Source organism: Pseudopipra pipra, chromosome 3 (assembly GCF_036250125.1).
Source record: "Pseudopipra pipra isolate bDixPip1 chromosome 3, bDixPip1.hap1, whole genome shotgun sequence".
Lineage (NCBI taxonomy): Eukaryota > Metazoa > Chordata > Aves > Passeriformes > Pipridae > Pseudopipra > Pseudopipra pipra.
The window spans coordinates 479770-503815 of record NC_087551.1 but is presented as its reverse complement, the minus strand read 5'-3'; the positions used below and the strand labels follow the sequence as shown (position 1 = coordinate 503815).

Genomic DNA, 24046 nt, shown 5'->3' with positions numbered 1-24046 from the left:
TTTGTAATTTTACTTACCTTTTAATCGTAAATCTTATTATTGTGATCCCAGATTATTTTAACATTTGTCTTCTCTTATTTTGCTCCTTTAATGACCTTCGTAAAGTTATCCAGAGAAGGCATAAATAGATACTGCTTAATGCTTCGTTTTGTCAGTTCTCTTTAGCATTAAGTATACTGCATTAAACCTAGGAGTAAAATAATAATGTGAACACCCTGGTGTGGTGGAAAGACTTCCTAGCACCTGGCTGGGGTGCAAGCTCTTGTTCTGCATGTTCTGAACCGTTTAACCACGTTACTGCACTTAGTTTACTGTCCTTTCCCACAAATCCATCCCCTCTCAGATAAGATGTGAAGGAATCCGGCTGTTCCTGCTCTGGCTCCAAGCCCTGCAGACGAACTGTGGGGAGGAGCAGATCCTGCTGTTCGCCTGCCTCGTGCCCGGCTTCCCCCCGCTGGCGTCCTCACGGGGCCCCTGCACCCTGGAGAGCCTCCTCAGCCCTCCCTGCCCGCCCGACGGTGAGTGGGCACTGCTCCCACCGGGCACTGGGAACGGGGATTCCAGGGGATGCCATTTGTCAGGCTGCTCTGCCTGGTGCAGCTGTGAGCCACCTGACGTCAGCCAGAGCGGTCGGGGGTGGTTGGTTGCCTCTTGGTTTGGGGATTTTTTCATTGAGAGGCAGCAGCAGGAACATGTCACTGCAGAGTAAGCAGGTGTGCAGGTGTCCAGCTCGTTGGGTCACCTGCAGTGCCTGCTGCTGTCAGTCCTTCGACACCACGGGGAGTCAGGTGCCGGTGCCACCCTCCATGGGATGTGGCAGGACTTGGGGAAATGCCCAGTAGCTACTGGACTTGGGTTTTGTACAGCTTAGTAGTGCATTAACGGGTATTTTAAATTTATCTTTTCATAGAAAATTCTTTTATTTCAGTATTTTCATGTTTACGTTTAAAACATTTTGTTTTAGCTAAGATTTTTCCAGAGGAAATAACCCCGCTTTTGCCAGCTGTCTCTGGAGAGAAAATTGCTGAAGACCAAACCTGCTATTTTCTTCAGCTCCTGTTAAAATATATGGTAATCCAGGTGAGGAAGATGTGTGTTTGTAACCAGTAATATCTGGGGGATGTACTGGTCACAGAATATGAATTCTGCACTGTATCTGTACAGAGCTGGCTTTGCCCCTCCCCTGGAAGAAGCTGGCTCCTGCACTTTATTAGTCTTGGTTTTGAAAGGAAAATCATCCCAAAGGTACTTCCTTGTGCCATCTTTGGTTCAAATAAGAAGTTTGTCACATTTGTGATAAGAATGAATCAATGTTATCCAAACTTGCAGGAAACTGACTATTTTATGTGCTTGTGGTTTCATTTAGAAAATTGATATGGGGTAAAGATGAGATTTGTTCTCTTTGGACACATACCTAGATGAAAAGAAATGTAGAGGACCACTGGAGGAAGAGATAAAAAGAGATGGCTTCTAAAATTTCTTTTTTTAAAGGATGCAACTATCATGTACATAAATTTAATTAGAAGTAGATCAGATGAATCTGTACAGGAAAGAAATTAAGATAATGTATATATTTAAAAAGTACAAATAAAGCAATATTTGAAATAAAGCAGAAACTATATAGACAATGAACATTAAAGAGCTCAGTTTAAAAAAATAGATTATAATTAAATACTTTGACATACACTTTTTAATATCAAAAGGCAAGACCAAAGTGATATTTGGAAGGGATTTTGTCATCTTGAATACATGCTTTATTTTGAAAAGTGACTGTAAGAAATTATCAGCTTCCTCCACAGCACCCTTTGTTTTACATATCAGAATCTCACAACTCCAGTTAAAAATAAAATTTCAATCTTCCTTTTTTACACTTTTTCCATGTTTGGGATCTAAACAGACCTGACTACACTGTAAATCCAGTTGCACAGTGGTTCATCCACGTTTATTTGTGTGGCTCGTTAGTGGGGAGCAGAGCTGGGCACTACCCTTGCTGCAGATGAGCTGAGATCAAGTCATCTGATAGAAGGGCAGAGTGATCCCTTGGAGCCAGAACGCAGATCACATCTGCATCTTTGAGAAAGTTTATACCTGAGGAGAATGTAATGTATCATTTTATTTACATACACTTGTGATGTTTATTTACATCGCAAATAACACCATACAAAACCTCAGCAGTCTTGTATTTTACGGAAGCAGGGCAGTGCAAGTTTCCCCCAGAATCCCAGCATGGGTCGGGCTGGAAGGGACCCCAGTGGCTCCTCTGGTCCCACCTCCCTCCCTGCTCCAGCAGGGTCATCCTGGAGCACACGGCACAGGAGTGTGTGCAGGCAGGCCTGGAATATCTCCAGTGAGGAGACTCCACACCCTATCTGGGCAATCTGTCCAGTGCTCAGTCACTGCACAGGAAAGTTCTTCCTCATGTCCAGGTGGAACTTCCTAGGCATCAGTTCCTGCCTGTTCCTCTCGTCCCCTTGCTGTCCCGAGCAGAGCCTGATCCGGCCTCTGGCACGTAAACTGCATCAGTCACGTGCAGCTCATCTCAAACTGAAGGTGTCTGAAAATGAAGAGAGTAATTCACTGTCAAAATTTGTCATTCTAGATAAATATCATATATGTTTATATTATATATAAATGTAATATATAAATATTTCTCATAGAAGTGTAGCCCAGAGTAACTTTTTTGGAATTTACATGTGAGAAGCAAATTTGGTAAAAGCATGGTGTGACAGCACAAACACACTGGCTTCTGCTGAACTCACTGTCTTGGGGATGCCAAGGCCCTCTCGGGTTATTCTTACTTTATATTCTTGGTGCGGTTTGTAAAGGGTGTTTCAGGGCTGTGTTAGTTTTTTAGCTCTTGTTAAAGTGTAGTTGCATGTTTTCTGTGTTCGATGCAGGACGACTGTCAGTATAACACATTAACCTGAGGTTTTTTGTTTGTTTCTCTCTAACTCCATGACACAGGCTGCAAGCTTGGAGTGGAAAAACAAGGAGAACCAAGACACTGGGTTTAAGTTTCTCTTTACCTTGTTTAGAAAATACTATCTTCCTCACTTGTTTCCATCTTTTACAAAGCTAACCAACCTCTACAAACCTGTGCTTGGTAAGTTGTGGGTTTTGTCTTCAAAGTTGGAAAAGCAGGTGACTGTTCTTGGCAGCATCTCTGTTACCTGTGGGCTTGTCAGCACAGCTCTGTTGGATGAGGATTCTTTCTCCTGATTTCGTGTTTTCTTTGAGCACAACTTTTGACTTGCTGTGATAGTGGAGGAAGGTGCTGCTGCTCCTGGCTGTGTAAGGCCTGGCCAATTCCACTGGCAAAACGTTTATATGGAGTGAGCATGGCTCTGTGATATTAGTGAATGGGGACAGAATGTGCTCTCTGATGGGTTTTTAGAGAACCAGTGAGCTGTCCAGGTGTGGGGGAGTAGCTGACTTAGTTACTCTTATTTTGCTACCTTTTTCATTGGAGAGAAAATGAGCATGAAGGGCCAGTTGAAAGAAAATTGAGATGTACCTCTGCAGTTGTAGGATTAAAAGCATGTTATTTCAGAAACAAGGTTTTCCTAATTTTCTACTAAATTATGTAGTACAGTCAATAGGAGCAGTGGTGTTAGTCCTCACCTGATGTAGTGCAGCCTTTTCTTCATCATCCTTCTCCTCCCTTTGACTTTTACCTTCTGTTTTTGTAGTTTAATATTTAGTGTCCAAAATCACCTCAGTGCCACCTTGGCTTTCTTGTTTACACCTAGAGCCCAGGCCTTTCATGTTTTCCAGCTGTGTGCAAGTGATTTTTCCTTAAATCTGAGCACCTGAAGGAATTGTGACCCAACCTGTCTCCCTTCAGCAATCTTCCACTTCTTCCCATGTGTTTTCTGTCTCTTATTTCAGTGTGTGAACTTCTCTTTCTGATTCACTAAGAGTCCTTTTCTTCTTCACCTTTGCACTGAGCGTTCCACAGCCATCTTCTCTTTCTGTCTGCACTTTATTAAAGACACTCTGTGAAAGTGATAAAATGAACTTACATTGTAGCAGGAGGAGTTATCTAGTTCAGATTTTGCCCTTCTTTTTGCAACCCTTTTCTTTCCTTTTCCTTTGTTTTGTGTGATACAAGTGATAACCTCTGGGGAAATCTGTGCTGTTATGTTCTCTGTGTTCTTTAGGAGTGAAAAGTTATGATAGAATATAAGCATTAATACAATAAAAGCAGTCAGTCATTGCATCTGTTATTTCACAGGGAGAAAATGCTGGTGACGTGTTCAGTACGTTTAACCAGAGTTTGGAAGCTGTTACAGTTTTTAAGATTACATTTTCTTTCTATGTGTCCTTTTACCAGATATTCCTGATATCAGGCCAAGGCCAGTGTATGTCACTGCAACACGAAACAATGAAAGTGTCTATAGCACAAAAATCCCGTATATGGCAGCTCGAGTTGTTTTTATTAAGTGGCTTGTTACCTTCTTCCTTGAAAAGAAATACTTAACTGCTGTTCAGAACACAAAAAATGGAGGAGAAGTGCTCCCTAAAATTATTCAGGTGAGCTTTGGAGTTTGCCTCTCTTTTCTTATGTACATGCTAACCTTGCAGGATGATCTCACTGCACTGACAGCTGAAGCACAAAGAAATGCCACCCCATAGTGAATAAATGATGTAGGTACTTATTTGATTTTCTTTTCCTTTGATGGAGGAGGGAATCTCCAAGCAAAGCCCTTCAGTAATTCACTAGGAGTTTATTTTCCTCATAGCTTGTTGTATTACCAGCTTCAGCAGTATTATATTTAGACTTCTGGAATTTACTCTGTAAACTGTCATACTTAGTTGTGCCATGGACCATCTCCCAGTGACTTCAAAAGCTGTTTTGTTTTCATCTTGGTTATAGCAGCTGTTTACAAAGAGATATTAGAGAAGTATTTCGCTTTCAAACTGCTGGTTGAGACTTCTCTAGGATTAGGGACTTCCCACTGAATTTTAGAGAAACAGATGCTTTTTCTCTTAAGAGACTCTCCAGTGTCCTGTCTGTGCCCTCCTCCACTCCCAACACTGCACCCCTGCTCTTTGAAGTGGGCCAGTCAGTCAGCTGCTCTGGCCCATAGGAAGTGTACAGCTTGTGGAGGACAAGACCAGCTTCCTCCTTGGATCCAGCAGTAACTGAGAACAGCTCTACCTGACTGCTGGATCGCAGCGGTTGTGCCAGGCAGTACACTGCTCTCCGAGCTCTGCCTGAGCACCCCAGAGCTTTGGTGGGTGCTGTTCCGGCCGATCCATCGGTGTGTTTGCTCCGTGCAGACGGTGGGGGTGAGCCAGGACAAGGCGGCGGAGCTGGAGGGCGGCGCGGCGCAGGAGCAGGACGGGAGCCACTCCAACAGCAGCACCCTGTCCGACAGGAGGCTCAGCAGCTCCAGCCTGTGCAGCGTGGACGAGCAGCACCGCGGCGTCTACGACATGGTGCAGAGGATCCTGCTCTCCACCCGCGGCTACGTCAACTTCGTCAACGAGGTCTTCCGACAGGTCACTGCCCGGGCTGCTGGCTGGGGGATGGAATGGGTTTGCAGCTAACCTGGGAATAGGAAAGGCTGTAGAGTTGGATCCTGTTGATCAGGGAGAGTGGTAATCTACTCATAATCCAAAGGGACTGTTTTTTAGTATGAAAAGTGTATTTGCATCTATTTCAGTACTTACATAATGCACATCAATATCATTTTTTTAATTGGCAAAATATGCTTTTTTTGGTACCAGATGACATTTTCAGCATTGATTTCCCTGCAGGGCAAAGGTCTTTTGTCACTATTATACTTTTTTTGGTCTCCTAAGACCTGCAGAGGTATGGGGTAGCAGCCAGCCTGGGCTGTGTAAGCCTTCAGAGAGAACATCTTCCCAGAATGATTCCCAGAAACACATCTTGAGTAGCGTGTTGCAAATAAACTCATTGTCTTGATTTCCAAAATTGCAGTGAGCAAAGATGAGCAGTATGGGGGGGTGTTTATGTGCATCACATCCATGTCCTACATAGAGTAAAATCAGTGAACTTTTCATTTTAGGCTTTTTTGTTGCCACCTTCTGATGTATCGGCAACACGGAAAGTGGTGAAGGTGTATCAGAAGTGGATACTGCAAGAGAAGCCCGTGTTCATGGAGGAGCCAGACAAAAAGGAGGACAGCCAGGATGCTGTTGTCCACCTGGAAGACTCCTCAGTGCAAACAGATGGTAAACATGTATGGTATCCCTGTTCCTTACTTTGTTCTGTCCACCTGCAATGTAGGGCTTAAGTTTTCACCTCACTTTGTAAAGGAGTAACAGTTAAAAATGTGTGGGGAATAAAGGTTAAAAAATGCTTTTGTTTAAGTACTCACAATTTAAATAGTTACAGAGTGTTCAGTAGCACTTAGGGAGTGCAGGGCAGGATTGCAGCTGGTTTGGGAAACACCATTTGTGGTTATTCCCTGTGTGTACAAACATGACAGGGAGACACAAACCCTGCCAGGTTCTGCAGTGCTGAAATGGCCTGTCTGCTGCCTGGGCAGGGAGGACTATTGCCTTCTGGGGGTAGTTACTTGAGACTTGGACAGTGGGTACTAACTTATATTTACTGGATGAAAGATGTGCAATTGAACACCTTAGTCTAGGAAATTAAGGTGTAGCTGCTATTTCTGTGCATCATCTTTTTAATACACTGTTTTGAAGTGTCAGTAAAAGTTCTTTGACGCTACTGATGCTGTTTAAAGGGATGTTTTGTTATACTGAGGAAGAAGTTTGAGTTGTAAATCCTAGTGAGGATTACAAGGTTTCAGCAGCTTATTTTTGTAGAGGATTTAGAGTTTTGCCAGACTTTAAATTTAAGTGTTACTACAATCAGTGACTACAAAACATGATGTAAAATATTGTAAATAACGTGCCTTCTGAAACTTTTATGAGCCTTTAAATTCCATATACAACCTGTTTGTTCAGAAATTAAAAAATAATAGATAGTAATTCCTCGAGGAAATGAATGTAGGTCATGACAGTTCCCCCTTTTTTGCTGTTGACCTTTTAAATGGTTTTGATCCATGTGGCCACGTTCCTTTCTTCTCTGTCCCTGACCGGGCTGTGTTTGCGGCAGCTTTCCTCGGAGCACTCCGGGCACAAGCGCTCCTCCAGCTGGGGCAGGACGTACTCCTTCACCAGCGCTGTGAGCAGGGGGTGTGTGCTGGAAGATGAGGACAGAGATGTGAAAGCTGGAGCCCAGGCTGCATTACAGGTGTGCTGGGTGGGAAGGGGACGCTGTAACTTCCCTGCTCGTGTAACTTACACTGCAAATCACCTTGGAGTCTCTGAGACAAAGGAAAAGAGGTGTCCAAGCATAGAATGGCAGGAAATGAGTGGCTGGAGCAATGTCCTCTTGCCTGCCCAAACAGAAGAGACATCCACAAGCCCCATACTGAGCCCTGTCTGCCTTGGGGGGTCTGTGATGTCACGTGGCTGCTCGCTGGAATCATGTAGAAAAACAAAGTGATGGGTAAAACATGGAACTTCCCTGAGGAAAGGGAAAGGTTTAACTAGAGGAGGACAAGTATTTTATTGTAAGTCTTGGCTGTTTTCCTTGCTGACACTGTGTGAATGGAGTGTTGATGCCTGTGTTGAAGGTGTTCCTGACGAACTCGGCGAATGTTTTCCTGTTGGAGCCGTGCACTGAGGTCCCGGTGCTGCTGAAGGAGCAAGTGGATGCTTGCAAAGCTGTTCTCAGTATCTTCAGGCGCATGATAATGGAGCTGTCAATGAATAAGAAGACATGGTAAACTTTACGTGGCATCATTTAAGAGAAAGTTATCAACATTTAAACTTTCTGGGACAGTTTTTGGTAGGGAACAGACTGGCTTTCTCAGGGGCAGACCTTGCTACCTAAGTTATGTTTGAGACTTGCCTCTGAGTTGATTTGACAGATTGCAGAACCTGCTGAGCCTGCATCCTTGTACTGCTTCACTGCAAGGTTCTGGCTGGTATTTCCATTCCTAACTTCACCTGAAAAATGAGCTTTTTCCAGTCCACAGCCAATGGACTGTGGTTATTTTGCAGATGATCTGTGAAGTCCAAAGCGTGACCGTATTCTCAATAAATGAGGCTTGCTGGAGAATTAATGAACAAGTACAATTAGTAGAACATGTGAACAAATGTGCAATTTTGTTTTGGAACCAGGGAACAGATGCTACAGATACTCCTCAGAATAACAGAAGCTGTGATGCAGAAGCCGAAAGAAAACCAGCCAAAGGACACATTTGCCCAGAGCATGGCTGGGTTGCTGTTCCGAGTGAGTGAGTGGGGCTGCTTGGTTTGTGTTTGCTCATCAGGATTGCCCATGATTTTAGCTAAGTGCTGTTGCACAGTGCTGTGAAACCTGCTCGTATTACTGGGAAGGAGGATTTTTTCCCTGTTTTACAAGTAATTCTTTTGTAAACTGTGCTGAATTGGTTTGTCGGACCTGCCTGAAGGGCCACTTGTGTTTTCCCTCAGACCCTCATTGTGGCCTGGATCCGAGCAAACCTGAGTGTTTACATCTCTCGGGAGCTGTGGGATGAGCTGCTCAGTGTCCTGTCCTCCCTGACGGACTGGGAGGAGCTCATCCACGAGTGGGCCAACATCATGGACTCCCTGACAGCAGTGCTGGCCAGGACCGTGTACGGCGTGGAAATGACCAACCTCCCCTTGGACAAGCTCAGTGAGCAGAAGGAGAAAAAGCAGAGGGGGAAAGGTCAGTCTGTGTGCTCGGTGCTTTTTGTATCAAACAACTTGAATATTTCAGTTTAATTTTTAAAATTAATTTAACATTAAATGCTACCTAATCTAGCGTAAGAACCTGTTTAATCAAGTGTGAAGCACTTTGGGTTTCTGTATTGTCATTCTTCATTGAGGAGGAGAGGTAGTTGGGGTCAAGAGTAGATAGGTAGCTGTTCGGCAGGTTTGAGTATGTGCTTACAGTCAGTGCTTCCTGTGTAGCAGAAATGAAAGGTGGTTTCCTGTGCTACAGAATGTCACAGGCATCTCTGGAAAAATTCCTTTCCATGTGTTATTAATAAACTTTATTATTTACAGTTTTTTAGCTGCACTTACACGCCACCTTGAAATTGAGGCACAGAGTTGAAGTACCCATTGGTTTTTATTAATAGTAAAAATTCATCTGTGTTGTTTAAAGTATTAATATTTGTCATGCCTGAGTCCATTCATCCATCAGCAAAAATACGTGCCAAAGCATCTGGTGCCAGAGAATGTTGTGTTCTTTGTCCTAAGGTGGCATTTTAGAGCCTCAGAAGACAGCAGTAGTGGGAAGATCTTTTTCATTAAGCTGGAAGAGTCATCCTGAAGTCGTGGAGCCGATGAGATTCAGAAGTGCTACAACCTCTGGGGCCCCTGGAGTCGAGAAAGCCCGAAATATTGTTCGTCAGAGAGCGACAGGTTAGACCATAGCTAAGTGCTTTTGTAGCCCTACACTCAGGAACACAAGTTTTATAGCTGCCTTGGAGGTGTGGCTGCTGCCAAAAGCAACTTAATAATTACCTGCACAAACAGGTGTTGTGTGCCTGCATCTGGATGTCTTGACCAGTGGGAGACATGGAGTCAAAATATTTTGGGAATTCGAAATGTAAGCTTTTAGCTACAGGACATTGAATTGCAAGTTAGACTTGTGCATGTTAGGGGTTTCTGTAAAGAAGTACATTGCTATTTTTATCAATTCATAAGAAAGCATATATTACCATCAGTCACATAACAGATAACACATAGTAATGCAGGTATTTAATAAACAATTTTATCCTTTCATAGTTGCTTTATTTTCTCTCTTTTTCTTACCATGATGAGGCTTTTCTCTCAAAAGGAAAAAGGAAAGCAGGAGAAGGGAGACTGGGGTAAGGCATGCTGGGGGAATGTTGGAGACCCCAGAGATGGACCAGGTCCCTGTTTGTTCAAGCATTTCAGCAGCCTGAACCTGGCCTCTCTTTGTTTCATGGTAACATCCTCCTGTGTGCCAGTTCACTGGGCTGTGGATCCCAGCTCTCCACAGAAGTGCTCAGGAGCTGGAGCTGTCTGGCTGCACAGCTCCCTCCCTGGTTCCAGCTGGTTGTGGCCCTTACCAGGAGAACTGGAAGGACATTCAGTGTGGTTTGGGGCTCCAGGCTCCGTAACTGAGCTGGAGCCTTCAGCTGGGATCACAGGACACTTCAGCAACAGAGTCAGTTCCTTCTCTAAGTCTGTTTTATTTTCAAACTCAGCAGATCCCAGTGTGTGCTCCAGGGGAGGATTCTCTGCTCTGCTGCTGCATTTCTCCCCTTGATGTCCCACCAGAGCAGTAGGGAAGTGTTGATCCAGGACTTTTCTTAGTTGTGTGTGTTCAAATTAAAGGCACTTCCACACTTGCTGTGATTCAGAAATCCCTGGTTATTGCCATTTCAATGTGAGAGATACAGTCACACTTTATTAACTTATGTCTTGTGGGGAAAGCTGCTGGATTTTTTTTTTTATCCCACAGCATTGTGTTTGATATTTAGAACCCAAATATTTCATTCCTTTGTCTGACATAATTATTGCTTTATTTTTTCCTGGAAGCTAAGCGAAGCCAGTCTATCAGCAACTGTGTCCATCTTTATGAGGCTTTGCCAGCTACTAAAAGTGTACCTCTTCTGCTTCACACTGTGAGCTCTCTCTTCCCTGGTCTCTCTTACACTTCTTGCTCTCACAGACTGTCAGGTACTGTACTTTAAAGTCATCTTTTATATCAATGTTCTTTATATTTTTAAACTGCTGTCTGTCTGTTCCCTTTCTGTCCAGTTGATTCTTCTCAGTCTGTAGCACTGCAGGCAATACAGTTTTTGTTCATTTTAATATTAAAGATTACCATCAATTGCAATTAGATTTATATTCCCTAGTAACTAAAGTAAAATTTCCCAAATTTCTCTTCCTGGGAGGGATTTCTGACTCCTGAGTCCTACCCAGGGCATTAGCTGCAGTAGCAAGAGAAGGACAGTTTTGTGTGTGGTGCTTTTTGGCTCTGTAGGGATTCCTGCTCTGTTTGGTGTGTTTTCCTCTCAAGTTGTCTTGGAGGGGAACACTGAAATTGTTCCAGTTAGTGAATTAGGTTGATTGCTTTATTTGTTTCTGTAAGTAATTTCAAGTCAGCAGTGATACTCTAAGGTCAGTAAATACCAGAAGCATTAGCTTTTGTGCCTGTGCCTCTGTGAGATAACTTTCTGAAACACTTGCAACGTTTATTAAGTAGTAAAGCAGTATTTAAACTTGCACACTGCTGGATGGGAACACATTTGATACCGAGTGTTACTGCTTTCTTTGTTTGGTTTTTGTTGGTTTTTTTTCCCCCCCTAATGCCAACAGAAATGCATTTCTAAAAGCACTGTGTTACTCCCTAATCCCAAGAGTTCCTGTTGCTCCTTCCCCAGCATGTCAGATTACTTTCTCATTGAAATTTTCATGCCTCTCTTGTGCATCTGCTCTAAACTTTGAAACTTCCCTAAGGATATTTTAAAAAACTTAAATTATAACTTGTAAAACTTAGGAATTTTAAATATTTGCAAGGGTGACTGTTTCATAGAGCTTTCTTAGGCAGGGAGTTCACACATGTAGACGTGTATAGTCCTGAGCTCCTGCAAATATTTTGTGTTTTAATTAAATCAACAGAAGTTGAAGAATCTCAACAGCTGGAAAATTCAGAAGGAACAGAAGCTGTGGGCCCGTTTGCAGACCAAGAGCAGCAGCTGACTCGAAGTAGCAGCACTTCAGATATTGCAGATCAGATTCCATCTGATTTTTTTCAAGGTAATTTTGGTAAAATGCAGCAGTAGTGCACTTCTGAAGAGAAGTGTTGAGACTTGTTCAGTCTCATAAATGCTGCTCTTATTTATTTTGGTTTCCAGCTCTCCTCTAAAATGGTTTTCATCTTATTTTCTTAGTAAATATGTTGTTGGTATCTTATTGAAGGAACTGTTTTTAAGAAGTTCAAGACCAGGACTGCAGGCATGACCTTTTATAAAGCAGGGAGGATAAAAATGAAACCTGAATGTATGCATTTTTGTATATAACTCTTCAACTTTTTTTCACCTGACTTGCATTTAAATTTAGTGTATTTAAGCTGCAAGTCGAGTTCTGTTCCTCTTGTGTAAGTCTGTTATGCTTCTAAAGAATTTTTCAAAACATCTTGTATCCCATATGAATATTGTATTGCCTCCCTTAGCTCTAAATATGAGATATGTCACTGAAATCTTCATATGACTTGCTATGTAGTTTGGTACCACAGATGTGTATAATTCCTGTTTGCTTTCTACATTTTCTAGGTAAAAAGGCTGGAAGTTCTCATAATTCAACTTCAGACTCCAAATCAGTTCAGGAAAACAAGGGGCATGCAAAGAAGGAGGATGAAGCTGAGCAAGTAAGGCAAAACAGAAAGCGATTATTGTTTTTCCAGATCAGATACCTTTGAGCATTTAGAAACTCTTGGAAGTGAAAGTGTGAAAAATCATTAATCACATTTCTGGCACAGTCTGGAACTGAGCTGTAACTGCTAATTACACTGCTCGGTGTGGGCACTTTGTGTCTCCTGATCTCGTCAGCTGCTTCTGCAGGTTTATGTAGTTCGAGTTTTCTGCAAGACTTTTGTGCTCTTTCAAAATATTAAACGTCAACAAGAAGTTCATAACTTTTAAGATATAAATAATTCATGGCTATTATAGAGCTACAGTACACTGGAATAAATGTTTGATGGTTTAAAGTACTGGGGAAAATGCTTCTCTTCAGTGCAGGTTTATCACCAGCCGTGCATGGCAGATGTTTGTGTGAATTGACATTAGGACAGGCAAACTTCATACATTTTTAATGGCAACTCTTGAATGAGCAGCCAAAACAATAAATGACTCAGGCTGTTCCTCTTTGAAATATGAAAGCTGAAAGATTTTTGGATGCTTTATAAAGTTTTGAATTATTTCAGGTGTGTTGAAAAACATAAGTAAAAGGTCCTGGTTGTTGGTGTGTAAACTGAGGTTAAGAAAGGGAGGATGAAGACTGACATGGAAAGTGTGTTTTCCCAGAGACACTTACAGACAGTCAAGTAGTCTGAATATCCATGAGAATATCTTGGCTGAGTTGTAATTAATTTCTAATAACTGTCTGTGTGTCAGATTTGCTAAAGTGTGATGTAGTTCTCAAAACTGTAACAGGCTGAGATGACTGTTTTTCTCGGCAGGTGCTAATACGAAGGAGCAGTAGTACAGCTGAATTAGATCTGAAAGCAGACTTTCAGCCACCCCAGGGGAATTACAGAGACAGAGAAAAAAGTGAGTTCCGAGAAACACAGTATTTTTGTCAAGTGTAGCAGCTGAACTCAACGTGCCAGCTGTGGCTGTGGCAGAGGCAGCACCACTGTTGTCATGGTGCTGCTGTGGCCCCTGGCCCACGCCGTGCCCTGTGCTGTGCCCCGTGCTGTGCAGGTGAGAGCGTGAGCAGCGACGCGTCCCTGGGCTGCGGGGCCGACGTGGACATGGCGCTGCTGCCCTGGCAGGCGGCCGAGGACGACCCCGACCCCGCCGCGGGCACAGAGCTGTGTGTGGATCCCACTGCCCCGCGCTGGCTGCCCCTCAGCCCCTCGGAGCCTGCCAACCTCACAGGTACTGCACCCACGGGCTCGGTGCCAGCCCGGCTCTGCCTCGGGAGGGGTTTGTATGGCCCCGTCGGGTTACAGTAACTGGGTTATATATATTGAGAAATAGAAACAAAAGCCGGGGTTTGACTGAATACATCTCTCAGGGCACATGAATGTTCCATGGAACTGCATTTTGCCTCCCTGCTTGAAAATCCCCTGGAATGTGGACGGTGTGATCTGGAACTGCCCTGCTCTGTGGCACTGTGATATGAAGCCCCTCTGCCTCCATTTTCTGCCATGTTTTTCTTTGAATCAGGTGCAGCTCGAGCAATGAAGAAGAGACTTGAGGGAGAGAATTGTTTTGAGATGGAAGATGGTTAGAAGGACTGAAGTTCCTGTTTTATTGACCAATTTATGCTTACACTGCATTTCTAATTTGTGGAAATGGAACATTTTACATTTACAGACAGTAGTGAATTCCTTGCTGATGACTGCAGTATAATTGCTGGTGGAAGCCTTATTGGTTGGCATCCTGATTCTGCTGCTGTGTTATGGAGGAGGATCTTGGGAATTCTTGGAGATGTGAACAAGATACAGTCACCTAAAATCCATGCAAAAGTTTTTGGATACCTTTACGAGCTGTGGTATAAACTTGCAAAGGTATGTGATGCTTACAGGTAATGCTAGTGACTTCTCTTATATTGTAAAAATTATTAATAAATATTATTAAATACAATTCAGTGTTAGCATCTGGAGCATGAGCATGGCATGGGAGGGTTCTGTCATAAAAGAAACTGCTCTTGTTTGGTTTCTAGTCCCTGTACCTAATAGAGCATGATCCTGTCCAGCGACAAGAGAATTTAAATGGTTCACTTAAATGGGGTGAGGAAAGAGTAGCAAAGAAAATAGAAGTATAGAACAGAATACCACAGGTGTTGGTATTTGTGTAAAGGCCCACAGTGTGACCCAAACTGGTAACATTTCCTTTGGCTGGGGAGCAGCACCATAAAAAAGGTTTCCAACTTTGGCTGAAGTAGGAACTCTGTATAGTGCAGGGCATAGTGCCTGAACATAAATATAATAAGATTTAAATGTAATAGTATGATATAGAGAACATTAAAAAGTAAACTGTCAGTTTTCTTAACACTCTTCCTTTGAAACCCTCAGATAAGGGACAACCTCGCTATCAGTGTGGACAATCAGTCGACTCCCTCTCCTCCCATCCTAATCCCTCCTCTCAGGATATTTGCATCGTGGCTGTTCAAGGTAAGTTAGTTCTAAAATTCTCACACGTTTTCTGTGTGTGTTCAGTTGCGTTATTTTCGATGTTTACAAACACTGCCGGCTAAGACAACAAACGTCCTCCAGAGGCTCTTTGGACCTGAATATCTGTTTATAAACACACGGAGCAGACTTGCTTTCTGGAAGAGCCGCGGGAGGGGCAGGTCTGTGTTAGCTGGCTCCCGAGGGGGCAGGGTTAACCCCAGGTGTGTGTGTCTGCAGGCAGCCACGCTGCCCAGCGAGTACAAGGAGGGCAAGCTGCAGGCCTTCCGGCTGCTCTGTGCCATGATGACCCGGCGCCAGGACGTGCTGCCCAACTCCGACTTCCTCGTCCACTTCTACTTCGTGATGCACCTCGGCTTGACCAGCGAGGACCAGGTAAAAAACTGTGTTATTGCTCTCAGCATGCCCTTTGGAATGCCCTGTGCCATGGCTTGCAAGGACATCCTCAGAACAAAAACAACCAGAATTAATGCTGTCCCCTCCAGACTTTCCCTCTTCAAGATGAGTCCTTCAGGGAGTATTTAGAAGGGTCATCCCAGCTCTCCTGAGCTGGTGCCAAGGGGGCTGAAGGGAGAACTGAGACAGAAGATTATTGTACCACTGTAACCAAGAGGTGCTCCCAAAACATTCTAATTCTGTGGATAAATGTTGTTTCAGGTTCCTGTGTCCTGGGTTAGCCTAAACTAGTTAGAATAAAGCATTCAGTATGAGGTGAGGAAAATACTTAATCCATTGAGCTGTCAGATGACTATTGGGCCACAGAAACAGCTCAATGCTCATAAAAACTGCAAGAAATACTCTTTAGATAAAATAGAAAGTATCTACAAACATTTCCATGTCTTTATTGCTGTAGGAGTGAGAGTAAGGGCTGAAGCTGTGCTGGAAGTGGCAGCAGAGGGCACAGGGACCCTTGGGAAAGCCTGGGAATTATTGCTGGTGCCTTTAGGAAACCAGACAGGTTTGGTTATTTCTGAGATGGAAGAGAGAAAGAATGAATTGTTACCAGACTCTTGCCCTTCAGTTGCCCTCCTAAAGTGTTAGTGTGTTTGGAAAATCTTCCTTTTAAATAGATAAGAATTGAAAGGAAAGGTTTTTCTTCTGGAAAATCCCAGGAGCCCCAGCTGCTGCTGCAACTTAGGAAAAAAACCCCAGTATCTGCCATTTCTAAAGCACAAACAGGGAAAAATGGAGGTGCAGTGGGAACTCCCCTTATTGGCACTGTGTGTGTCACCTGAGAGGGACCAACAGCTCATTCCGCTTCCATCTCACTCCGGTCAGATCCAGCAGAGTCCCCTCAGTCCCTACAAGAGACTGGTACCACCCGCTGGGGTCTGAGCCCTGACCTGAACCCCCCCAGCAATAAATGCTCTCCCACCAGCCCCACACACTGTGCAGAGGCACAGCCCGAGCCAGAGAAGGGGCAGCAGCAGAGGCAGCCCTGACTTGCACGTTGCTCCAGGCTTTCCTGGATGCTTTGCTGCTGCTCTTTGTTCTCCCTCCTCGCTGGGGTTTGCTGTGTCGCCTCTTGGTGGCACACTTGACCAGGGTTTGCTCGTGTGTGACTGTCCTTCCCGTTTTGTTTTCCTGAGCTATGGAGCTGGGCGAGGAGTTAACTCGCAGAGCCTTGGAGCAGCCTGTTGGTAGGAGGCAGGACCCTCACACCTGCTCCTGTATTTCCAGGAGGATTGGCACCGAGGTGCTTGCTGGGTGCTGAGACTAGTGGGACCCTGATTTAACAGAGGGCACAGGATTGCTGGAATATGGATCCCAGTATGGTTTCCAGGATTCCAGTTAGTGCAAACCAAAATAAACTTTGGTGCAGATTTTTTTAGCACAGATTGGTTTTGTTTGCTAAGCACGGACATGAATTTCTCCCTTTCAAGCAATATGCACAGAAGGAAGGGGAGGAGGGGTCTCATGGAGGAATTTCCCTTCTGTGTGGATCACTGGTGCGACTTTTAGCATTTATGGGGGAAACCACCGACAGCCAGGAAGTCACCTTGACTACTTCAGAACAGCTTCTTAGGTGGCTACATAATTAAAAATATTACAGTCAGAAACCTCTTTGACCTGAATACGATTTTCAATATTTTGTTTTGCATCAGAAGTGGCTTTTGAAATATATTTCTCTTTTCACTCCTCGCTTAAAGACATAAATGTAGGAGATTTCTGCTGTATTGTGTAGCTTTTGGTGTTGAGAGAAAAACAAAATAATGCATTTTTGAGTGTGTTATAAATGAATGCAGTGTTATTCCCAGCAAGTGCAGCCTAACTTTGCAGCCTGGTCTCATGGGGTACAGAAAAGAGCAGTGTGAGGGTGTATTTTAGAGGAGGCTCCCGTGGCACTCTGAGTTCAGGCCATAGCAATTAGCTCAGCAGAGGAGACGGCGGGGTAATGAGCTGCAGCTAATTTGTCCATGTGGAAGCGTCTAACAACAAACACCTCTGGAGAAGTGAACAATTCCCTGCAAGAATTGCATCACCTTTCCAGGTGGGAGAAGCCATTGCATCATTTTGAGCCCCAGTCTGGAGCTGGGATTGCCTCCAGCCAGGGAGGGGCCCGAGGTCAGGGGGCAAGGGACCATCTGCGGGTGGTGCTTCCCTCCTGCCCTGCTCCACACAGGCATTGCTCTGCTGCTGGAGGGAGCCACGGGCTTTTCCTGGCTTTTGATGAATGAAGCTCACTGAGGTTCACAACCTCCCCTCCCTGACCTCCAGCACGAAGGAAACAGTTTGGATGTTCACTGCCACATTTGGGGTTACTGGCAGTTGTTTACCTACAGCTGTTTCAGTTCCTCAGGATTACTGAAAATCAGGAAATATTTCTGGGATGTGGTTTTTAGGGATACCAAGGGATAGCCTGTTGCAGTTTGGGTAGGCATAGCTGCCTTCTGCTGCCAGGTGAGCCTTATGGCTGGAAAATTCCCATTTCAGGGACTGCTATCCATGTCTTTTGATTTGGACAGTAGGTACGGCTTTTTAGATTAACCCAAAATCTAACACTGCAATGCACAAATTTCACAAATACCTGAACTGGAAAAGGAAATGTATTTTATTATTGCTCTTTTATTATTGCTACTGGCTGCTTACTGTAGCAGTAGCTTTTGCTTCATTTACATGAAAAAGTCCCTAAGCATCTCCTTGCTCCATAGCTTCCTCCTTTTTGCTGAAGAACCAAAGGACCAAAACACAATCCCAGAAAGCTACGAGCACTACTCAGCCCCCTTCTCAGAAAAGCAGCTGTTGAGATAACTGTGATTCCTCAGGTCTGGTCCTTCTAGCACTTAAATCATCCTCTGAGGTTGCTGGGGGTTTTCTCCTCGGAATCCTGTGGGTTTTTGTGATGCCACCTTGTTTCTGTCCAAGTTTCCACTCTCAGTCTGAGAGGAGAGTGCAGTGCAGGGGAGGTGCTACCTCTGCAAAAGAGGCAGCAGGTTTGCAATGCCTTTTCAGCTTTCAGCCCCTCAGCTGTTCAGTGTCATTTCCTTAGTGCCACCCTTCTGTGAGGGTGAGCATCACTTACTGTGCTGGTGTCCCCTGTCACCAGCACCGAGGGGTCACCCAGTGCTCAGAGGTGACCTGCAAGGTGAGTAAACGGGTCAGTTGTCACCCTGACTTCGGAAGTGAGTTTTAACAAGTGACTTTAATAAATGTACAGTCACACTTACTTGCCAGAGCATCTTTGGAATAGGATGCTTACGTGTTTAAGGAACATAATAAAATGTAGAGAGTTCAGAGATTCTCTGTGGCGAGGACAACAAACAGCCAGGGAAGGAGACACTGCGGTGGCTTTGTCAGTTCAGTGATGTGAAGGGCAGAACAAACTTTAAATATGGAAGCAGAGAAACCCAGCCCAACGGAGCTGGCAGATGTCCTGGGTGATTAAATGTCAGCACATGCAGCAGGCCTGCTCAGAGCCCAGCCTGGCTGCAGCCAGGGCACTTAACAGCTTTGTTTGTAGCTCCATTCCTTTTAGTAGTGAAAGGATGACGTGGATGAAATGCTCTGTCAATAGAGATGGTGATGTGCTAGTGGACGTTATGTGTCTATAAGCCTCTTTATTTGTTTAAAATGCCCTGTTGGTAATTATGGAAAGGAAACTGCAGCAGCTCTGTATAAGCTCATGTAGAAACACTGACTGGAGCTGTTGGTGTGGGAAATGGCTAATTTATAATAGGAAGCATTTTTCAGTAGAGCTGCTAGTGGAGAAGCTATATTAATTATTGTTTGTATTAACATTGATCTGACTTTTAATAAAGAAGTATTTGTGGGCTTTCTGTGCAGTTGTTACTCGGCAGTAAGGAGCAGTGTACAGCCTGTAGGCTGTCACTGGGACCTGTAATAGCCTTCTAAAGGTACAATAAATAAGTACCTTTGCTTTTGTCCCCCATGGAATGGGTACTTCTTGCCCGGATTTCTGCCTTATGGTGTTGCACACAAGGACCCTTAGTTGTACAGAAACCATAAAGCTGTTTAGGTTCTTTCCCAGGCTGCCATTTAAAAGGAAATAATCTTAATATAGTCTATTAAGGCTTAGATTCCCCTATTTTAGCTTCTTGAGACTTCTTTCCAATGGCTACCATGATTTTCTCCCTCTTTTAATCTCCCCTTACCTCATTTTCTGTAGAAAATTTGCCTGTGTGCCCCCATTATGTGCTTTGAGTGCTTTGAAAAAGTGTTAACAGACAGCATGTTTCCAGTAGGGACAAACAAAAGTCCAAATGCCAGGATCTCACAGGAACTCTCACATCCCCCTCTGCTCACCCAGAGCAGGGGAAGTGGGACGTGCTGGAGAAAATAGCTGGAAGATTGACTGAAAGCAGGGAGGAGCCAGGTCATGGCAACTGTGGGAGCTGTGTGCTCCAGAATGATTTTGGTAGTTTCTGTTTATTTTGCTTTAATACATTTGCCCTTTCTAAATTGCTTCCATCCCACTCGAATTCCTGTTTTGTAGTCGGTGTTCTGTCTGTGGGACAGTTTGGAGCAGTCCTGCCACAGGCATTTGGGAGAGATCCGTGTGGGGACACAAAGTCATCTCCACGTTGCAGGCAGTGCCCTGGCCTTGGCACCCACACCTCTGTCCCTGTCTCCAGGGAGCTCAGGAACTGCTCTCTTAGTGGGCAAGAACCAAAATATTGCTTTCAGTCCTTAATTCCAGTGGTTGCCTCAGTTGTAGCAAGTGCAGCTTGTCTGGAGGTCAGGTGTTAACTGGCACCTTGGAATGGAGTTTTCTGATGAGCTCATCCTGGGTTTCCTGAGGTTGTCAAACTTACTTTGTAAATTTTTATTGGAACTTAATTTTTGACGAGTTAACTCTTGCCTAAAATGTAACAGTAGGTAGGAAAACTTGGAGTAAGTAAATGGAAGTATTTGTTCCTTTAAAGTAAGAAAGGAAAAGGGAGGATTTACCACTTAAGTCTTTTGTAAATTAATAATCTTTCCTGTGCTGTAAATCTCAGCCGCTAATGAGGTGTCTCTCAGTGAGGAACAGAGTGAACTTTCAGTGCAAAATCCATGTTGTTCCTGTTGAGAGACAATTGGAAACGTGAGGAAGGCAGCTGGCAGGCTATTTGGTTACACCTGTAATCTGCAAAAGCTTGAACAAAAATTAGGTGAAGAATATTTCTGCAATTGACCTTTCAGTGAACTTGCATAAATTTATTTTGCTTACTCAGTGGATGTTTATGACCTTATAATTTGGATTACTAGATTAACCTATACTGAAATATGATGCCATTTATAGGGTTAATGCATTTGAGGAGGATATGCATGTGATTGCCCCTTCCTCTCCCCCTCTCCCCAGCTTTAACACTACAGAGCATCATTTTGAATTGAAATAGTCCATAATGGTCCTTTTTTTCACTTTTCTTTAACAACATGAACACTAAATTATAGCTGTGCAATTATGTAAACAATGGAAATGCTTCCAGAATGAATACTTCCTTTTAAATTTTCATTTTGTGTAATTGCTGAAAGGTTCGGAGCCATAATAAACCAAAATGATTTTACACATTTATCGTTCTAAAGGTCAATTATGAAAGAAGTAAAGAAACAACACTGTGCAGAATGAGTAAACCAATTTCCATGGCCATCACCATATGTTTTTCTTATGGCTTGTGTTTTCCAGTTGCTGTGTACATAGCATTCAATTAAAGTGATTCATTGACTAGGCTGGAGCTGCTGCCCAGAGTTTACATTTCCAGGCCCGCGCTCGGGAGGGAAGGAAGCGCCTGGGCTCTGTTTGGATTACCTGATTTTGCAGTATCACTGATAGCACAGATGTTCTCGCTCCCTCGCCTTCTCACAAGCCTCACTCTGCTGATAAGCTCCCAAAGCTACTGAATTACTGCCTGAAATCCTGTTTTATTGTGAGCTGGGTCGTGCAGGGAAGCGTGCAGATTGGGAAAGGGGGGAAAACCTGGCGGGATTACCTGTGAGATCCGTCCTGGCGTGGTTCTGTCCATTTGCTGTGCAGTCACATCCAGTTCCATAGCCAGGATATATTCTGCCTTGTCTTAGCTTAAGTGAAGTCACTCAGACCATCCAAGTGCACACTGGAATGCCTGAGATGAACCATAGCAGTGGGAACAGCCTGGCAGAGTGGGTCGGTCCAGGCCCTGTGTGCATATCACAGCATGCAGCCCGTGCTGGGAATTCAAAGGGAAACTAAGGATTGGTTCAGTAGCTTTTCAAAGTAAAATTTTCAAAGGTTTCTTACTATAGCAAATGATTTTTTTTTCCCCCCTAGTAGTAGTATGTCTCATAACCAGTGAGTAGATCCCTACAGCCCCATTCCTCCAGCATTTAGGAATGTGTGTGTGGTCTCAGCATTCATATACTAAGGTAACAGTTGTGTGATTCCATCTTTCTCCTCGTTGTGGGAGTGTTCCGTGCAGGGCCGGGGTGCAGGGCTCTGCCCGTTGCTGTGTGTGACAGATGGGAGCGATGGCTGAGGACAGGAGTTAATGCAGTTGTTGGGAGCAGGTCCCGGGGCTTCCTGGCCAGGTTAGCCCGGGCTGCTTTATCGTGGCACATGTCAACAGCCGTGTGCTCCCATCTGCTGCCCGAGATTAGGACCAGCCTGAGCCGTACCTGGCCCTGCTGGGCAGGTGTGGCTGTGCCGACCAGCCCCGTGTGCTAATCAGGCCCTTAATTAGAAAAAGGTGGGTCCTTTGTTCTGCTCCGACTGTGAGTTTACCACCCGCTTTATGAGCTGCTGCATCCATCTGCTCTGCATTCTCTGTGTTTGCATTGACCCATATTGACTTAAAAAGTATCAAAGGAAGTGATTAAAACTAGTTTAAACATTAACTCGGGTAGCATTTTAGCTTATTCAGGAAAGTGAAAGCATTATCTGCTACTATGTTTAAAACTAATACTATTTATTTAAAATATATAGCAGTTATTTCATCAGATGTTGGTGTTAAAAACACTTAGTGGAACACTAAATAGGGGATGTGCAGATGTTTAGCGGGGCTTTGATAAAATAGTGGTGATCTTAAAGCATCTCTTCATGTAGAGAAAATTGGGTTTATCAGCTTTAGCTTCTGCTGTAGAAATTGAGCACATGGACACATTCTGGGACTCCAAGTTCAGGCCTTCTTTAGCACATCATAAAACCATAAGGGTGAACGTGGAAAAGTTCCTTTGTAACCTTCCTTCAAAATTTTAGTGAGTGAAAAATAATTTTCTACTCAGTATAGAAATAGCTTGATCTAACTCTTCAGCAAATACAGTGTTGCAGGTAAGGATTATACAGATTTTATGCCTAATTTTAAACCTGCTGAAAGCTTGTGGCAAGAAAATCTTAACTCAAATGCAGGAACTTTGCCCTGATTTGGAGAGACTACGAAGTCTTGAAACGTGGAAGGATTGAGATTGCAATGCTTATCTCGACCATGCTCTGTGTCACAGGGATGAGCAGAGCTGGGGGTGCTGGTCTGTTCCTGCAGGGCACAGGCAGCATGTGTTGGGGTCAGCTTGTGTTCTTGTGGCACAGAATTTTGAGTGAAGCAATTTAGGAACTCACTCCTTTGGAGTGCTGCAATGCCTCATCTTAAATCCATTAAAGGTTTGGATGTTTTGAATCCAAAGACTTACTTAGCAGAATGGCTGTGCTTAGGCACAGAGAGAGACATGGGTGTGTGGGTTGGGTTTTTAACAGGAATTTAAGAGTAGAAACCTTACCCAAAACATCCAGTGCACATTTGCTACTCCATGCATCTGGTGATAGTTACATGACAGTCAGTTTGCACAAAGAGCCGTGAGGCTCTGTGAATTTGCACCTTGACTAGCGTGGGACTGGTGAACCTCAAAGTTAAATCTTCTCAAACTCTCCCTTTTGCTTTTGGGCTCCTTCTGTGGGTTATTTTTGTTTTGGCTTATTTCTTCTCACACAGGTAACTTCTCTTGCAGGATATCCTGAACACCGTCATAAAGCACTGCCCCCCCTGGTTTTTCTTCCTGGGCCTGCCTGGGTTCACGATGCTGATCGGGGACTTCGTGGCGGCGGCGGCGAGGGTGCTGCGCGCGGACACGCTGGAGGTAACGGGCTCCTGGGGCCGTGGCACGGCAGCTGGGGTGGGACATGGTGGCACAGGCTGCCCCCCTGCTATGGCAAAGGTGTTTCATCAAAAGGCCAAGGTGTGAGGAACCCTCTCCTGGCTGCTGTTGCAGCAGTGCTTTTTCCCTCAGCCCTCAGAGTCCGATCAACCTGATGGTTGATCCAAAGCTTAAAGTGCTAATAAGAAATGAATACTCAACTTTCCATGGAAAAAACAAACCAAAACATCACCTTCCATTTCTCCTACAAGCATAAAACTGGGTGTTCCTTGTATTTTCAATATTGCGTGGTAGTTAATGTGTTTCTACCTCATGCCATGGTGCTTTCGATGGTTTTACCAAAGTAGGGATCTCTCTGCACATTGGTATCATCTGTGCAGTCAGGATGAGTGCACTGTGCACTTTCTCTGTCACAGGATCACGAATAGCAGTGCTGGATTAGTGCTTCAGCCTCTCACTCAGCTTTTCTTAGGTGGTTCTGTACTTCCAGTTGATACCAAATGGCTGATTGTTGTATTGGGTAATGACAGAGGAGGTGTTAAAAATGTAGAATGTGCTTAGGAGCAGGGCCAGATGCCTGCTGGAGGAGCAGCT

General features: G+C 44.2%; 1 protein-coding gene across 7 annotated transcripts in view; it reads left to right on the top strand.

The window, feature by feature from the left end:
• The window catches only part of RALGAPA2 (Ral GTPase activating protein catalytic subunit alpha 2), a 97313-nt gene that overhangs the window by 17790 nt on the left and 55477 nt on the right, over nucleotides 1-24046 (top strand). For 4 of the 7 annotated variants that reach the window (XR_010429551.1, XM_064650892.1, XM_064650897.1 and 1 more), the window contains exons 6-26: nucleotides 344-518; nucleotides 965-1080; nucleotides 1165-1245; nucleotides 2965-3103; nucleotides 4334-4533; nucleotides 5284-5505; nucleotides 6036-6209; nucleotides 7094-7231; nucleotides 7617-7765; nucleotides 8167-8278; nucleotides 8482-8719; nucleotides 9256-9420; nucleotides 10567-10707; nucleotides 11653-11790; nucleotides 12306-12400; nucleotides 13211-13301; nucleotides 13455-13631; nucleotides 14073-14266; nucleotides 14774-14872; nucleotides 15110-15265; nucleotides 23306-23434. Coding sequence is in view for 6 of the 7 variants with exons in the window: in XM_064650892.1 (XP_064506962.1) it covers nucleotides 344-518; nucleotides 965-1080; nucleotides 1165-1245; nucleotides 2965-3103; nucleotides 4334-4533; nucleotides 5284-5505; nucleotides 6036-6209; nucleotides 7094-7231; nucleotides 7617-7765; nucleotides 8167-8278; nucleotides 8482-8719; nucleotides 9256-9420; nucleotides 10567-10707; nucleotides 11653-11790; nucleotides 12306-12400; nucleotides 13211-13301; nucleotides 13455-13631; nucleotides 14073-14266; nucleotides 14774-14872; nucleotides 15110-15265; nucleotides 23306-23434 (3129 nt within the window). In the remaining variant the exon portion in view is untranslated. The remainder of the gene's footprint in view (nucleotides 1-343; nucleotides 519-964; nucleotides 1081-1164; nucleotides 1246-2964; nucleotides 3104-4333; nucleotides 4534-5283; nucleotides 5506-6035; nucleotides 6210-7093; nucleotides 7232-7616; nucleotides 7766-8166; nucleotides 8279-8481; nucleotides 8720-9255; nucleotides 9421-10566; nucleotides 10708-11652; nucleotides 11791-12305; nucleotides 12401-13210; nucleotides 13302-13454; nucleotides 13632-14072; nucleotides 14267-14773; nucleotides 14873-15109; nucleotides 15266-23305; nucleotides 23435-24046) is intronic. The other 3 variants (XM_064650893.1, XM_064650894.1, XM_064650898.1) reach the window with 3 other exon arrangements.